This window comes from Struthio camelus, chromosome 23 (genome assembly GCF_040807025.1).
Source record: "Struthio camelus isolate bStrCam1 chromosome 23, bStrCam1.hap1, whole genome shotgun sequence".
NCBI lineage: Eukaryota > Metazoa > Chordata > Aves > Struthioniformes > Struthionidae > Struthio > Struthio camelus.
In genome coordinates, this window is record NC_090964.1 from 5,706,509 (window position 1) to 5,722,674 (window position 16,166).

The 16,166-nt window shown below is 58.3% G+C and overlaps 1 protein-coding gene across 4 annotated transcripts in view; it reads right to left on the reverse strand.

Moving 5' to 3' along the window:
• The window catches only part of PTPRU (protein tyrosine phosphatase receptor type U), an 86,792-nt gene that overhangs the window by 13,063 nt on the left and 57,563 nt on the right, over window positions 1-16,166 (reverse strand). For 2 of the 4 annotated variants that reach the window (XM_068917305.1, XM_068917303.1), the window contains 12 exons: window positions 14,506-14,696; window positions 13,377-13,449; window positions 12,414-12,490; window positions 11,514-11,531; window positions 10,154-10,190; window positions 9,877-9,974; window positions 9,672-9,788; window positions 8,815-8,969; window positions 7,145-7,280; window positions 6,387-6,536; window positions 6,075-6,248; window positions 2,333-2,473 (listed from right to left, as the gene is read on the reverse strand). In XM_068917305.1, coding sequence (XP_068773406.1) covers window positions 2,333-2,473; window positions 6,075-6,248; window positions 6,387-6,536; window positions 7,145-7,280; window positions 8,815-8,969; window positions 9,672-9,788; window positions 9,877-9,974; window positions 10,154-10,190; window positions 11,514-11,531; window positions 12,414-12,490; window positions 13,377-13,449; window positions 14,506-14,696 — 1,367 coding nt within the window. The remainder of the gene's footprint in view (window positions 1-2,332; window positions 2,474-6,074; window positions 6,249-6,386; window positions 6,537-7,144; window positions 7,281-8,814; window positions 8,970-9,671; window positions 9,789-9,876; window positions 9,975-10,153; window positions 10,191-11,513; window positions 11,532-12,413; window positions 12,491-13,376; window positions 13,450-14,505; window positions 14,697-16,166) is intronic. The other 2 variants (XM_068917307.1, XM_068917304.1) reach the window with 1 other exon arrangement.

Here is a 16,166-nt window from a genome sequence, read left to right on the forward strand (position 1 = left end):
GCAGACATGAGGTGCTGTAGGGTCACGGAGGAGATGGTGACACAGTGGTACTGCTGTAGGGCTGGATTTTGGAAGGGGCACAACATCCCTGGTATCTACCTCTGTGTACACACAAGGGTAAATGTGAATTCAGGTGCAAAACACATTAATGGGCATCAGCTCTCCTTCTTCAGCTGAATCTGCCTCCGCAGCTCCAAAAATTGCATCCTATTCTCCTTTATAGCCACATTTGTAGACAAAACCCTCCATGCTTTAAACCCTCTTTGCACGAAGAGGGAAGTCAAGCAGATCCATCCCCAAGGGAACAAAACCATTTCTCCCCCCCGGCAGCCATCTCTGTCAGCCCAAGGCTCGATCCGGCAATGTGCCAAGTGCCTTCCACGCCGCGAGGAGATCAGGGGTGGCCACCTGGGTCAAGGGACTGGACCCGGGAACCGGAGCTCTGTCCTGGGTGCTGCCACTGACCTGCTGCGTGGCTTTGCCAAAGTCACTTCCCCCCACTCTGTGCCTCAGTTTCCCCATCTGTAAAATGCAGATAGCAATAATCACCCATCTTTGTAATGAATTTCAAGGCCTGGGAAAGAAAAGTGCTACACGAGAGCCACATATTACTGTAAATAACAGACAGCACCGGCAAGACAAACCCTTCTTTCTCCTGATCATCCCCAACGAAACCTCAGCCTCAGGCTAGGGTTTCCCAATATATTGCTCTGATTTTCCTGGACGCTGGGGCTGGAAGAGGCCCCTCTAATCCCTCTCGTCATGCACAACCGCCCAGTTCAGTGCATGCACTGGCAGATTGCTTGGTTAAATATTAACCTGCTCTAAGAGCAGCAGATTGCTCTGAGCTAGCAACAAGCTGGGAAGCTCTTTGAGGCCAGGTCTGCCTGTCTGTGGCCGGGGACTATGCAGACTAGACAGGAACATCTCCCCGGTGTCCGGGCCCCAGGCATTCAGCCACTGCGGTGACAGTGCTTCCCCCTCCGCAAATCTCCATGGGGCAAGAGACCCCCCAGACATCCCTCCGCGCTCAGGGCCTGCTGAACGTCTCCTCGCACAAAGGTCCCTCTGAGCCTGCAGCGTTAGCTCAACACGTACATACGTACGAGCGTGCTACACGCAGACATAGAGCTACGTGCATGTCTAGCACGCCTATTTATATGACATCCCCCTTCACCCTCCGCTTGGTTCGACGTAAAAGAGACAAGTAACTTCACACAGGGCCGTCGCTCCATCCATCCACGTCCTCCCAGCGAACAGTGCAACTGCCGTTTTGGGTCATTTACATCGAGTATCTGATCTCAACTCGTAAAATAATCCAGCTAATGAAGTCTTCTCCAGATATCCATTAAGAGTCTATAATGTTAATTTTATGTAAAAATCCAATACGTTTCCTCATTGAACTAACATTACAGACCTGTAATGGACTCTTAAATCTGTTCCGGTGGCGGCAGGAGCGTTGCAGGAATCCCTCTGGGGACGGTACGCCAGGAGAGCAAAGCCAGACCAGGCTGAAACACAGCTCTAGCTCCCAGGGTGCCTTATGAGGTGCGTTTTTGTCCCCTCTCTCTGGAGGGCGGGTGACAGGTAACATGTCCCCTCCAGCTCGGCAGATCTGCCCGTCCCATCACACCTATAAAACCCACTTTGCAGCACGCCGACTTACGAAGCGGCATTCACAAGCCGCTAGCGCTCTTGGAAAAATCAAAGCTTGCTGAGTCAACACCGAAACGCAACCTCCTCTGGGGAAGAGCGCTGAAACCGGTTGACAGGACACAGCAAGACTGTACCACCCTTCGTGGCAGGGAGCAAGGAGGAAGGACACATCTCGCTAGAGAAACGCGGTCCCGGAGGTGCGTCTCTGAAACAGGAACCAGGGACACCATTTCATGCCGAGCTTTACCAAAAACTGTCTAAAGAACCAGGGTAGGGCCCTGTGCTCAGTTTCCCCTCTGTAAGAGGAGGAAAAAATCAGTTCTTTACTCCCAAACTTTCCCGTGTCTCGTTAACCCTAGATCTCCCTGGGGCATACACTGACTTAACCCACGTGTGCACAGCAATTACAGTACGGTAATACCAAGACAATGTCACGACAGTCATGACAGAAGTCCAGCCAGCTGGTTGCTGCCATGCATCTTAGGCTCCAACTAGCCAACTCTGTGCTTAAGAGGGCTAAAACCTGGCCCCCGTAGCCAGTCCTGTCTCCTTTCCTGGAGGAGATGGAGCTCTAGCCAGGGGCTCTGGTTGCGCTGATGATACCGCAAGCCACGGGAACGTTCATGGAGTGGGACAGCCCGCTCAGGTGGGCAGCCGGGCCATGACGTGCACTCACCCAGGCAGAGTTGGACTGGTTGAGCTGGTTGAGCATGACGATGGAGGTGCAGCCGTAGTCGTACACCAGCCGCCAGAAGTCGGTGGTGGTGTTCTGCAGCGGGTGCAGGGTGACGATGAAGGCAGCGCTCTTGGTGTAGCTCTGCAGAGGGGGAAGGAGCACAGTCAGGACAAGCGGAGACCACCCAAGACCCCCAGGCAGGCACACGGCACCTTGCCATGAGGGTCACAGAGTCACAAAACGGCTGAGGTCGGAAGGGACCTCTGGACATCATCTAGTCCAGCCTCCTACAGGACAACCTTGTGGAGGTCACCGCATTGTTCGGGGCCCAGGTCCCAGGCCAGTTCCCTCCCAGATTGGCCTCAGGGAAGAACAGAAGAAGGAAGAAGGTGCAGGCACAGTGAGTCCTGGCGGAGGGGACAAGTTTTGCCCCTCCAGCCGCCTCCTGCAATACAGCCCGGCCTCTGCGAGCAGCAGCCAGCGCGCAAAGGGCCCGACTCCGACCTCGTTTCCCTGCTCTAACTATCACTAACTCCACTGACACCAACAACAAACATGCTCCGAGACCTCAGAAGCGCCTAACCTCCTCCAAGGCTCATCCTCGCACTTCCAGCGCTATAAAAACCCATCTGAATTACCTTCACACTTAGCTCTCCCAGCGAGGGGGAGACAGCGCACGCTTCCGGCTCTCAGATCTCCCGAGGAAGAGTGTTTCGCACACTAGGTACCACGAAAAAATAAATAAATAAATTGCACCTTTGATCCATGAACAAGCACGAGCTGCAGATGCCGGCCCGGCCCCGAGAGCCACGCGCCAGCTAACGGGGCCCCGAACGAACGCGCCCCGCGTTAACAGCGGTACTGCCGCTGCAACGCTCGAGCATCTCTAGGGACCGAGAGAAGCAACGAGCCGAGCGGCTCGAAAGGCACGGGTACTGCCTGGCTCCGCGACAGACAAACAGCTGCTTTTTTCCTACTTTTGAGGGAGGAAAGGAAACTGGAATGAAAACCTTCCATAGGCAGCAAAAAAAAAAGAAAGAAAGGAGTCTTGTTAGTGCTTCAAAAGGACCAAGAGCTTTCAGGGTACCTCTCCGTCTCCAGCAGCATCTGCCTTATGTCGCTACTCTTTTGCCAGGTGTGTTTACAGCAAGGGAGAGTCTCCGCAAGATGTTTCCATGCACGGCAGCTTTCTTCTCCCCGCTGGGAGGCAATGAAAGGTGCATGGGGAGGAGGAATGCTTCAAAGACCCTCATGTGCACCACCACCTCATCCTGCCCTGGCAAACCTGGTGCCAGGGCTGATGCGTGCCTCCTTGGAAGGCAAAGTGGGCTTTGAAAGCAATGCAAGGCAATGACCTATTTGGCTCCATCCTCTCCTTTGTGGTGCATCAGCGCCAGCGGCTGTATCAGACCTGGTCAGGCCACTTGTGAAAGGTCCTTCTCTGATACCCCCAGGCTGAGCCTGACCCATTGGACGGCACCAGAGGTTCGAAGCTTCTCGCTTATCGTAGCACCCATCCGCACCAGATCAGACAAACTGCACCCTGGAAGGTCCCATTCCTCCCCAGGCAAACGCAAAAGTCACCCAGATTAACTAGGCTGGGCGCCAACGCCTTCCCAGCCAGGACGCGAGTTCGGCGCGCTGAAGGCCCGGCAGATCGCAGCCTTGCTCCGAGCACGGCTGCAGAATGGGAACAGCGGCGCTGACTTTTGCCCCCCTTGGTCATCCTGAGAGTGGGCAGCCACGGGCCCGGGAGCCCCACAGCTGGACTCAGCGCTGCAGTAATCCGACTTTTCCTATAACGCGCTTGAGTTGCTCAAACCTCCTCAGAAGCCTGAACACAACAGAGACCTCTTAGGGGAGCACGCGCTGCGCCCCGAAATTACTGCAGCTCTCTGCTAACACCGTGTCCTCCGGCCACGGGGTAAACCTGCCGTCTGGCTCATGGAAGCGCTTCTTACTTAACCTTTTCCCAGCGGCCGGTCCGTGGCGGGCGGCAGCGAGGCCGGCAGCTGACGGCGGCACCGGTGCTTGGGCGTTTGCAGCATGAGAGCACGGCTCGCCCGTGCCGCTGGCGGCCGGGAAGTTCATCCTCCCCTCGTGCAGGTATTTGCCAGCTCAACCCCTGGCATCCACAATACCTCCGCAGCAGCGTAAACGCCAGCAGAAGTTGCAACAGCTCTGCCCGCCCGGCCCCGGCACCTGCGGTATCGTGGCGCTCCGGGCACGGCGGTGACGGGCAGCAGAGACCAATCGAGTATGACAGACCGACGGACTGACTGAGCAAACCGCGTTGGCACTTAAAGGAAATGAGCCGTTTTATCAGAGAGGGAAATGGCTTTATCCCTTCAGCGAGAATTTCATCCAAAGCTTTTTCTGCCTGTAAAGCAAATTCTCTTCTCTGACCTGGGCTGTCCCTGTAGCAGAGATTAACAAAAGGAGGCTCAGTGATGTGTAAAAATAAAAGTGGATATGCAAACCCCAAGCAAGCTAAAACCAAAGCTCACATGCCATGCAAGTCAAAGCCCTGAGCTTGCTTCCAACAGCTGCCCGGTGCTGCAGAGCTGCTCTTACCAGCCGCCTCCACTTTGCGAACCGCTTTTGCTGCGAGCGGAAGCAGAGAACAGGCAGATGAGATCTGCATGAAGAAGCAACGTGATAAATTGCCGGTGGGGTGAAAAACGCAGGGCTCAGCCAAAACACGTGGGTGCCCCGAGGCAACCGGAGCCACGGAGGCGAAGGGTGCGGGAGGCCGCTCGGAGCGCGCGCGCTGCCCCCCGGGCTCCGCGCTGCCCCCGCGAACGGGCCGTCAGAGCACCCGGGCTCCGTTCAGGAGACGAAAGCGGTTTCGGTGATAAACGACCCTTCGCTTTGCGCCGCCGGCAGCACGCTGGGAGCTCTCAGCCGCTGCGGCCTCTCTGCTCTGGTTTGCAATCACCGGCAGGTTGGAAACAGCTCTTGCATTACGGGTGTCTTTTCTGAGCGGAGCGGGGGGACGTGTGCGCGGGACCACGGCTGCTTTCGAGAGCAGTTCAGCGTCCTCCAAGCTGCACCTCGAGAAGGGGCTAGAGGCAACTCAGCCCACGGCGCATGGCGCTGGGAAGCTCGGTGCTAATTCTCTCCCGAGAGTTTCCTCTCCTTTTATCGTGCTCCAGTTTCCCTATGAAATAAATGAAGACAAGGCCCTGACCTTCCTTCGCGTGCGTCTGGTGAGAGCAGATGAAAAGTGCTTTCAGGGCGAGAAAGATGTCACCACACAAAAGAAGGGAGTGAAGGACCCAGCTAAGCCAGTCCTTCCCCTGCCTTGTCCTTCAGTGCCATTCACAGGTCACTCCCCGCACGCAAGTTCAGGATGACACGTGCCCACGTCTTTGTGCGTTTGTGCGAAACGAGGCTGGGAATTCAAACCGAGCCCAGTTTTGGCCTTGAAAAGCCTCCCCGCAGCCTAAGACAACTCCACCAAATGCAGCTCGTGTGCTCCTGCGACCCAACGGGTGAGAAATTGCACCCCAGCTCCCCGACGTGTCCTCTCCAAGCCCCTGTTCCCCCCCTCGGGGCGGTCCCAGCCAAGACACTCTGCATTTGCACCGATGAGGATGCTCTGGCTCTCCCCATCCAACCTGCTTACGCACACACACACCATCCGGGGAGTTGGCTATCGCGCAAAGGGAGCCCAAAAGGCTTTTTGGTGCAACGACACCTCAGGAAAGAGCCCCAGCCCTGTGGCCCCGAGCGCACTTACATCGGTTAAGGCCGCGTTGATGTAGTTGTTGCTGTCTCCGTCCACGGAGATGAGGAAGGGAAGGCATCGGTCCGGCGGCAGGACGTCCATGCTGCGGTTCTTCTCCCGGTTGCGGGGCAGCAGGGCGATGCTGCACTCCTCCACGTCCAGGTGGGGAGTCACCGAGTTGAGGGTCTGCGGGGACATGCAGCTCCGTTTAGCGGCCTCCAGCGCCCACCCCTTCCCACCTGGAGCGGGCAGAGCCTGCAACGGGGGTCCGAGCGCAGCCCCGTCCCCGCCGTTGGGAGCCCGGCGTGCCGGGGCGCCGCTCACCTGAAACTCCTCCCGCAGCTGCGAGGAGTTGCTCTGCGGCTCTATCCTGACCATCTCCTTGTAGGTGGCTTTGAACTCGCTGGCCGGGATGCTCGTCTCCCCGCACAGGCAGGCTTCCAGGATGGCATCGTGAATGAAGACGTACTGCTCCTTTTGCAGGAGGAAAGCAAACAGGCTGAGCCGGCAAAGCAAGGAGGGAAGGTTTTTGCCCCTCTCGCGACGTCCGCGCAGTCCCCACGAAAGCCCAGGGCCACCTCCTGTTTTGGGCAAGGCCAGGGCTGCTTCTGCCGCCCTGCAGGGAGCAAAACACCCCTGAGGCTCCTCTGTGGCAGCGCTGCCTGCTCCAAGCAAGCCGCCCTGCAATGCCCTGAAAAGCAAAAGCAGCAGGACGGGGTCCTGGGTTTCCATGCGGACGTTAGCGGTGGTGATGCTGATCGATACACTAGGCTGCAAGGGCTTTAAAGCCTGGTAGGGGGACGGTGGAGCAAGTCCTCCACCATCTGCCAGCATCGGCAGCAAAAATCCACGAAACGCTCCCAGCCCCAGCTGACTCCATAACCATCCCGGAGGGGATGCGTGCTCCAAGGGCTCAAACCATCCAGGCAATTTAGCTCTTATTCCTCCTTATCTTGCATTTCGGCCACTAATTCATTCGTCGCCCCAGCCTACTCCTGGGTCTTTCCCACCGGCTACCGCGGCGCGGAGAAGTGTTGTCGCGCCAGAAGGGTCCGGGGAGGCAGAGCCGCTTCCCCACTCACCTCTGTCTGTATCATGTTGATCCTCCGCGAGCACAGGGTCTTCACGCAGTTGTAAATGTCCACGACGCCCTCGCACTCAGCCATGTCCAACATAACGTCCAGGACGATGTAGCAGCCCGTTCTCCCCGTGCCGGCGCTTGATGGGGACGAAGGAGGGCAGAAGACAGCAAACAGGTTCCCACTCCATCCGGCATCCGCGGGAAAGCGGAGGCGCCGGCCGGCACAGCGAAAGGTCCGCGCGTGCAAGGGCCGGACGCGACGCGGGGGCACCCGGAAGAACGCGGGCGCTCTCGCATCGGCCAGCACTTCGCGCGCCTCCACAACCTCAGCCCACGACCTGCTTTTGCCTTAAACCATCCCTCCTCGCCGTCCGCACAAAACCACCGCGGCAGAAGCGCCGCAGGGGCCGTGCAACCGGTCTGGCTGCGCGGGCGAGGCTGGGCCCTGCTGGCAAAGGTTAATTTTTGCTGGAACGCAGCGGGAATCGCTGCTTTTTGCAATAAAAAACGGAAGCTGAACCAGGCGTGCATCGGCATCCCTCCGGGACCCCTCGCTGCGTGCACCGAGCGACGCCGCTGCAGCCGAGGGCTCCCGGGAGGAGGCGGCTCAGCACCGAGCCCGAGAACGGAGCAAAACGCCCCGAACGCGGGGGACGAAGGAGGGCAGCGGGGTCTGCCCGTACCGAGGGGGGTCCTCGCCTCGCGTCGGGGCCGGATGACCCGAGCCGGCAGGGCGAACGCAGCAGCAGCAGTGACATCCTAGACCCTGGCACGTTCGCCCTGCCGGCTGAGAAGCCCCCGAGGCTGAGCCTTGCCAGCTCCCGGGACGCAGCGGGCGCAGAACCGCTCCCCCCGCTCCTTCCCTGCACAGCTTTTTACAGTGAAACACTAATTTCTGGGGCTGATGAATCACTCTTGGTGATTATCGGTGATTACAGAGTACGGGAACTAATCACGCTCGCTGTTGCCGGTGAATGAATAGCGATGAGGCAATTGACAGGGAGAGATCAAACGGAAAATCCCTCTCGTTCACCAGCTCCTCCTTGTTTGCCCAAAAGAGGAAGAGCCGTTAACCTGTCGCGCCGGCAGCCTCAACGCCTGCTCAGGGGACGCGGAAATCGCTGCTCTCTTCCCGATTCGGCGCCAGCGGCGCTCCGTCCGCCTGCGCCGAGCCTCCGGTTTCCCGCGGCCGGAGCCACGGGACGCCGCCGGGGCAAAGCCCCAGGGCGAGCGGCGGTCCCCCGCGCCTCCGTCGCTCCCTCCGCGGGCAGGAGGGCGGGTGGCAGGGCGCCTTCGGGAGAGCCGCGACACCCATCCGAGCACGAGGGCGGGCGCCTCATGCCTGGGTGCCGTCACCGCGGGGCGCGGGAGCCGCGCCGGGCACCGTCCGAGGGCTCCTCCTCTGCCTCAGCTTCTACAGAGCCAACTGAGAGGCTTCGTACCTGCCCGCTCAACGCTTCGCTGTCGTTCGCCGCTTTTACGCACCAAGCCGAAGGCCGATGGCTGCAACACAGCCAAGACGCGGCATATAACCCCAAAGGGACCGGAGGTAACCTGGACCCTGCCAAAGCCTGGCCCAGCCAGACCGGGGAGAGCGGCTCCGAGAGTGGCACGCTCCCTTCGCGGCCACCAGCAAAGGTCCTCCCGGTCCTCTCCGCACGCTGCTCTCACCTGCAGTGAATGACGACGGGGCCGGCGTCGGGTGGCGTGGACGCCTTCACCCGCCGGATGAAGGCCAGCAGCCCCGTGGCGTGGTAGGGGACGCCGTGTTCGGGCCACGACGTGAAGTGGAACTGCTTGACCTCGTGCCGGGCCGAGTAGCCCCTCTGCAAGGGAAGAGCGAGGCAGCGTGAGGACGTGGGGCTGAGAAGCCACCAAAGCTTTCCTCGCTTTACGCCGGGCCCCCAAAAGGGCCGACGTCCCGGGGAGGTCCCCGATTCTGCCCCGTTCGCGCCCAGCCGAGCCACGGTGAGCCGTTTGCAGAGCGCCGGTAGACGAGGTCTCCTCTCCCCAGCGGCTGCGAGCAGGTGAAAAACGAGCGTAGGACAGCGCGGCCCCGGCCGCCGGGGTGCCAGCGCCTGCCTCGGCGAGGACTGGATTTGTTCCACGAGGATCTTTGCTACCTGCCTCCCAACTAGACAGTAATTTCATGTTCCTGGAGATGAAGGGGGAAATTATGCTGGCTCTGTCCCTAGGTGCCAAGCTGGAAAGTAATTGCCACATAACCTCCGCTCCAGACCGGAGGAGAAAAATCATCCTTTATCCCCCTTTGCAATTACCTGGTGCCTGCCTGGAAATTAAACGCTCGCTGCTGACCCCAAAAAACAAAAGCGGTGCTGGCACCCAGGCGCAGGGACAGGGGGACCCAGACTCCGGAGCAGGGACAAGGCCTCGGGGCATTTGCCCATGGTGGAAGACGCAAAGGAAACCTCAGAGGTCCCACCTCCACGGAGAGGAAAGTTGGAGTAGATAAATAGGACCATGGAAATGTTTCTTGGACAGGACGGCACAGATAGCCGGCAGCTTACCCTTTCGAGGGTGAACGTCCGCACAGCGTACTCCGCCAACGTCTCCGACTTCACCAAGGTGATCTTGATGTCCCCGTACATCTCGGAGTCATCCGGCCAATATTTGGAGCACTTCACCTGCAGCAAGCAGACGGGCCAGGCTCTCAGGGGCGCGGAGGGGGTTTCTCGCCGAGCCGCGAGGGAGAGGGACCGAACGGGGCCTTACCCGTCCCACCTCCACCAGCTTGGTTATCATGACGATGCTGGAGCAGTGCTCCTGCCACACCATGCGCCAGAAATCGTACACCATCTCCTGCTTGGGACCTGCAGGGCAGGGAGGGAAGGACACCGGGGATGGACACGGGGCAAAGCCGAGAGCCGAGCCTCCCCGCCGCCCGGCTACTCATGGCTACAAGCAAGCCCTGCCCCAAAGAGCTCACGGCCGCAACGCCGTTGCGGTTCCCCTTCTCCCTCCCTAGTACAGGACGGAGGAGGTCACTCACCTTGGGTGGCTATGAAATGGTTGGACCTGTGGTAACCCTGTAAGACAAAGACAGACATCAGTCCCCAGGGAAGGACGTCATGGCGTTAGGATCCTGCCCCACGGCGGTTTGCCACGGGGCAATGACCCAAACGCTGCCCAATGACCCAACTGGCAGCAACTGCACACATCCACCACGGTCTACAGCCAGGCTCTGGCCACCAGCACGAGCTCCACCACCTGGAGCTCATCGTTCTCCGTGACGGAGAAGGTTCAGACCCGATTTCCAGCTGATTCACGTTCAAACCAGTCCCTGCCCTGCCTGAGCCCTCCAAAAACACCATAAAGATGGCAAAAGCTCTGGAAACACCAGAGTTGCATGCAGCCGGAGAGCCGAGCCCTCCGCACTGCGCAGAATCATCACCTTGCACCTGGCGCACCCCATCCTCGGAGGGGTCATGTCCCACCAAAGGCTGGTGCAACCTGCAAACTTCATCTCCCTCCCTCAAGAAAACCCTCAGCAACGTGACACCCGCCTGCTCCTGCTCGCCACGCCGACAACCGCTTGAAGGCAGCGGGTAATATCATCGCAAGAGCCCTATTAATAATATCCGAGTCCGATGCAGCCACACAGCACTGAGTAATGGCCCCGCTCCCCTCGTTCATCCCAGCCACTTGCTGCAAACATCACTAACGCTTAACAGGGACGTGTCAGCCCGAATAGCAGAGCACATCTTAACCAGGCCACTATCGGGGCAGGAGAGGCTCCAGCTGCCACCTCCCACCCTGGGCCATTTCGGCGGCGTTCGTTTTCGCACACGTGGCTTTTTTCCCCCGCGGGGCAGGAGCAGTCCCCAACACGCTGTAATCGGGCTATTTCGAGAGATGGGTAAGGAAATGAAGCACACGAAAACGCAGAGGCCCCTTCGGCAGCACGAGATCGCTCGCCGGGCGCTCAAATCCGGTCCAGCCGCTTCGCGGAAACGGCAGCGACACCGAGACGAAGGGACCGCGGGGATTGCGGGCGCCAGCACCCCGCCGCACTTCTAGCAGTCTTGACCATCTCCCGCAGAGGTGATGGAGGCTCCTCTAAGCCCTTTGAGTCCTTTTAAGCAGGTCGAAGGGATTTTCTCTGGTTAAATTCAACTCTTTTTCCAAGCGACCGAAGCTGACCCAAGGAAAGCCCCACTTCCCCGACACGCTGGGGGACAGAGGGTGCTTTGCAAAAGCTGTGCCGCGCAGAGCAAAAATTCCCCCTTCCCTGCACTATATCCACCTTCTCCGTAAATGTTATCAGGATGCTTCGCTGGTGCAAAGGCCCAGCGCCTGGGAGGAGAACAGGAGCAGAGAGAGAAGAGAGGAGAGGCAAACCATCTACTTACTTCGCGGTTAATCCGAATCTTTAACGATCCCAATCGGACACAGGTTCAGAAGAAAAAGATCAGAGACAGAGACATTAGTGAGACACAGTTCAAGAGACAGGTTAGAGCACCGTCACCGGCCGGAGCGGGGCCCAGAGAGCCACAGGGCAGAAAGGACGCGCAAGGACAGGGACAGGCGTGGGGACGCTGCCTGGGCACGGGGACAACCCGCCGCGGGGGCGATGGGTCCCGTCTGCCAGGCCATTTCCCGGGCAGGAGGGAATAGTGGGATTTGCTGCTTCTCGCCAAAGATCGGAGGGAGCCTCCTCTTCCTCGCTCCGGGTGCTGTGCCGGATGCTGCCGTTCGCTAAAGCCGAGACTCGTGTCTCCTTCTGTCTTAGCGTCCCCCACCGCTGCGGTCCCCGGCACGGCACGCCGCTCGGAGCCGTCCACCGCGGGAGACCCCAGGCTGAGCTCCCCCGGACTCGCACGCGCCGCCGCGACCAGGGAGCCCACAGAGGACAGAGATCCCTTGGGCCACGGGAACAGGAAAAGACCACGGAAAAGAAGAGGTGACAAAACGAATGAGAAAGGAGGGCGACAGAGAGGAGCACAGGAGAGAAGGAGGGAGACAGAGGAGCTCTAGAGGACAGTGACACGGAATAAGCAGAAATTGCTGACGGACATAAACCAGACGGGCTCTTCAAGGCAGCGAGCGAGGAGTCTGCTAGGGACACCCGGCTCAGTCCCCATCTAGCCTGTCCTGGGCTGTCTCAGCTCCTTCATGTTGCTGATTTTTCAGGGACAGGCCTCCATCCCTTGGGAATTGCTCGTCTCAACCCGGACAGCGCGCCGGTGCCCGCGGCCTCGGGAGCGGACTGTGGGTCCGGGCGCACCCCAGCAGGCACCATCTTGACTTACATCAATGTAGTTGGCGTTGATATAATCCGAATTGGGATCTCCCAGTAGCGGATGGAGCTTGACTCGGTGGCGGTCGTCTGGAAAGCAAGCCGAGGAAGGTACCATAAGAGCATGGAGGGGTGCGCCTGGCGATGGTGCGTCATACCCCGCACTCGGTCTCCTGTCTCTGCACCTGCCTGTCACCAAAAACACTGCCAGAACCCCTCACTCCCCAGTCACAGCCTTTAAGCCAGGCTGGTGATTCAAATGTGTGGGATTTTCAGCAGGACCCCCGCCCGCAGGAACTTGTGGTGGTAGGACAGAGAGCAGAGATGGGAGGTCCTACATGGGGTTGGCCACACACCGGCCCCGGATGGCCCAGAAAGCACCAGCCTGGAAGAGGAACGGATGCCCTGGCCGCGACAGCAAGGTCCCCAGTGGCCTACATCCAAAGCAGGTCACCTGCTCCCTGGTTTGGATGTAGGAAGTTGAGTCTCTGCTGCCCTGGAGAGGTTTGGAGGGTCCTTAAAACTCATTACTTATTCCCTCTGCCTCATCCACCACTGCTTGGACTTTCACACCAGGAGCACTGTGGGGCCAGGCTGCACTTTTTCTTAAGCCTATATAGCAAAACAAAGTCCAGGTTATCTAGGGTCTTTCAGCACCGCCCAAAGTATAACGGTGATATTATTGCCACTTTTTGAACCACCCCAAGATGTGTTGTCTTCAAGACTCATCCAGCTCCAGGAGCTGGTGTTGGCTGCACTCCAGCCCTTGTGTGTGTTTTTGTGGCCAATGCCCGACAGGAGCTCTGAGGCTTGGATGCCCTGCGCTGAACAAGGAGGTCTCTGCTGCCCTTGACCAATCAAACCCAAGCACAGTTAATTCTTGCTATAAATCTGGCAGTCACCAACAAAAACCCCAGCCTTTCAGAAGGTTCTTCAGGTTTTCTGGGGTTCCTAAGCCTTTGCTAAAGGTACTCACATGTTGACACGTGATCCTGTCTCCCTTTAGTCTTGTCTTTCTTCTTCGAAGCATCCCAGCCTTCAAAGAAGCTCTGAAAAGAAGAGAAGCCTGCTGTGGCCCAAGGGGCAGGGCTGTGGGCGTCTCCCTGGCCCCATTCCCCATGACCTCCCCGGGGTGAAAGCAGATGCCCCAGCAGTTTCCCTCTTCCACCTGGCAGCAGGGTCCTGTCAGCCCCAGAGCCCCAGCCACAGCTCCTGAGCACCGTCTGCCAGCTACACATTTCTGTTGCATCCACGAAATGCCCCATTTTCCACTAATTATACGCTGCTTGTTTTTTCCAGGTTCCTTTTTTACCTCCCGAGCCCCTTCTCTCCCCAGCACAGAATAGGTTTGTGTGTAATAACAGTAACATGCATAGATTGGTGTAAGAGGAGGAAAGTGGAAGGAAATTACATGTTTTCTCCCCTCCCATAGTATCTGAGTGCTTTCAAATGACTAGTTCCAAGAACATACAGCAGCTTTTCAAGGAGTACTAATGATTATAGCCAGCCCTGGTTTGTCCAGTACATAAAAGAGGGGAAAAAAGCTCCTGCACTTGAAACAACTAAGCATTAAACAGTAATTTCACTGGGAAATTTCAATCGCCAGACCTGTGGGACACCAAGGAATCAGGAAACCAACCCTACTGGGTGCGGAGCAGCAGAGCCTTGCAAAACACCTCGCTCTGTTACAAGTGCTCCAGCCCGCTACGGTAGGAAGGGCATGATGCACCCACTGTCTCTTGGAGGTGACTCCTCTCCCCCTGGAAGAGAGGGGATCACCCTCTCCTGCACCCCCTTCCTAGGATCTCCCTGGTCTTGGGTGCTCCCAGATTGCGGAAGAAGAGAGTCCTTTTATCAGAGGACAAGCATGCTGGAGAGAGGGAGGGCTTGGCAGGGATCTGACATTGTCGTGCAGATGCCCAGCAGGACCTGAGAAAGGGAAAAGCATCGCCAGCCACTGTGGGAAAGCCTGGCTGATTTGCCGCAGACAGGAGAGGGCTGGAGCATCCTCTACATGTGCATGCTACCTTGCCAAGTCACGGGGCACTTGTCCCTCCTACTTTTCGCCCCCCCCCAGCCAAGACACCAGCGTCCGATGCTCTCACCTCGTACTCCTGCTTGAAGCCATAGCCCTCTGCTGTCTTCATCTGGTTGATATGCTGGAGGAGATCGGCCACCCGCACAGCAGGATGGAGCTGCCCGGTGTGATATGGAGACCCTTTGCGGCCACACTGCCGGCGGGGAGAGCCTCCGAGCAGGCTGCTGGACTCGTTGACCACGCTGCTCCGCTGGTCAACTGCAGAAGGGACAGGAGAGATGGGGGTCGTCGAGAGAGTGAAGGGTTGTACCGCATCCCCGCTCGGCTCCGCACGCATGCGGAGGAGGCTCGAGAGGGGACTCGGAAACGTCCCAGGGCAGAAGCTGCTGCTGACCCCCCCAGCTTTGCAGGCGGGCCAGACCCAGCGTGCTCTCTGCAAGGCTCTGCAGCTCTTCCTGCAATATCAACCTGAAAAGGCCCATCACAACCTTTTAGGCTAACACCAGTCTTTTCTGTCTATCTCCAATCTCATTCACAGCAGCCCTCTTGGAAAGACGGTGGGAAAGATTTTAAAGGCGTTTACGTGCTTGTTTCCCATCGATTCAAGCACTTAACTCACATCCAGGCCAATAAGAACCAGGCGCACAAACACCCTTCACTTCAAGCCTTGGCTTCAAAAACTGGGTTGCTGACGAATCCAGCCCAGCCTAACGGTTAATTTTCCTTACTGCTAGATATCACTGCCTTATTTCTAGCCCTGACACAAATGGACTTTGCTGCTGTTTAATGGGGTAATTCATGCAGAATTTACCTGGTTTATGCCTCTGCGATATAATTAACAGCAGAGGTGGAGCCAGAGTAGGACCTCACCCGCCTTTGTCGTGGCCGGGTCCCATACGGCTGCTGCCCGGCCAACATGCAGTATTCTTAAATCTGGGTTTGTACGAAACCTGATGCTTTCTGCTGGATGCCTGCAGCTGATGCTGCCCTCCCTCAGCGCCAGCGTCGGGCCAGGAGCGCCGTCTGCACGCCGCTGACGAGCAGCTTTGCTCCGAGAGCAAATTCTGGGAGCTGTTTCCCTAACAACGCTGCTGAAACCACCCTTGGCGGCTCGTTTGCAAAGCTTCCCTGCTCGGCTCCAACGGCAAGGAGCTGCCCCTCGCCTCGTGCCTGCATCTCAAGGCTCCCGCGCGGCATCGGCACGCGCAGCGGGGCAGGTGTCCGCACAGAGGCACATCCTCCGGCAGGCATCGTAGCCCCCGGGTACGCGGTCCGCCAACCTCCGCGATGGGAAACAGCTCCCTTGCAGACTGCAAACGTGTCACTAAACCAAGGGGACGACGAGGGAGGGAACGGGGACAGCCTCTCCGCTGCGTGGTACGACTCAGAGGTACGTGGGATGCTGAGCGTACTCAAAAATGAATTGCAAGCGTTTGCAACGTGACACCGGCTCCTTGCCGGCAGAGATCTTCACAGCCGCACGCTGCAGATCCTCTCACGTCGCCCCAGTTTCAGCGAGGGGTATTGTTGACTTTGGTTACGTTTAAGGAAACTGAGGCACGGTAGGGGAGCATCCCGCAGCAGGACCCGGCAGCCGAAGGAGGCTGCAGGTCTGAGCCGCCAGCTGCGAGCCGGAGGAGCAAATCTCCATACCAACCAGTCTGGTGAGGAGCATCTCGAGAAGCCGCAACAGGATAGTAACTAAAAAATAATACACCTATCCAGATG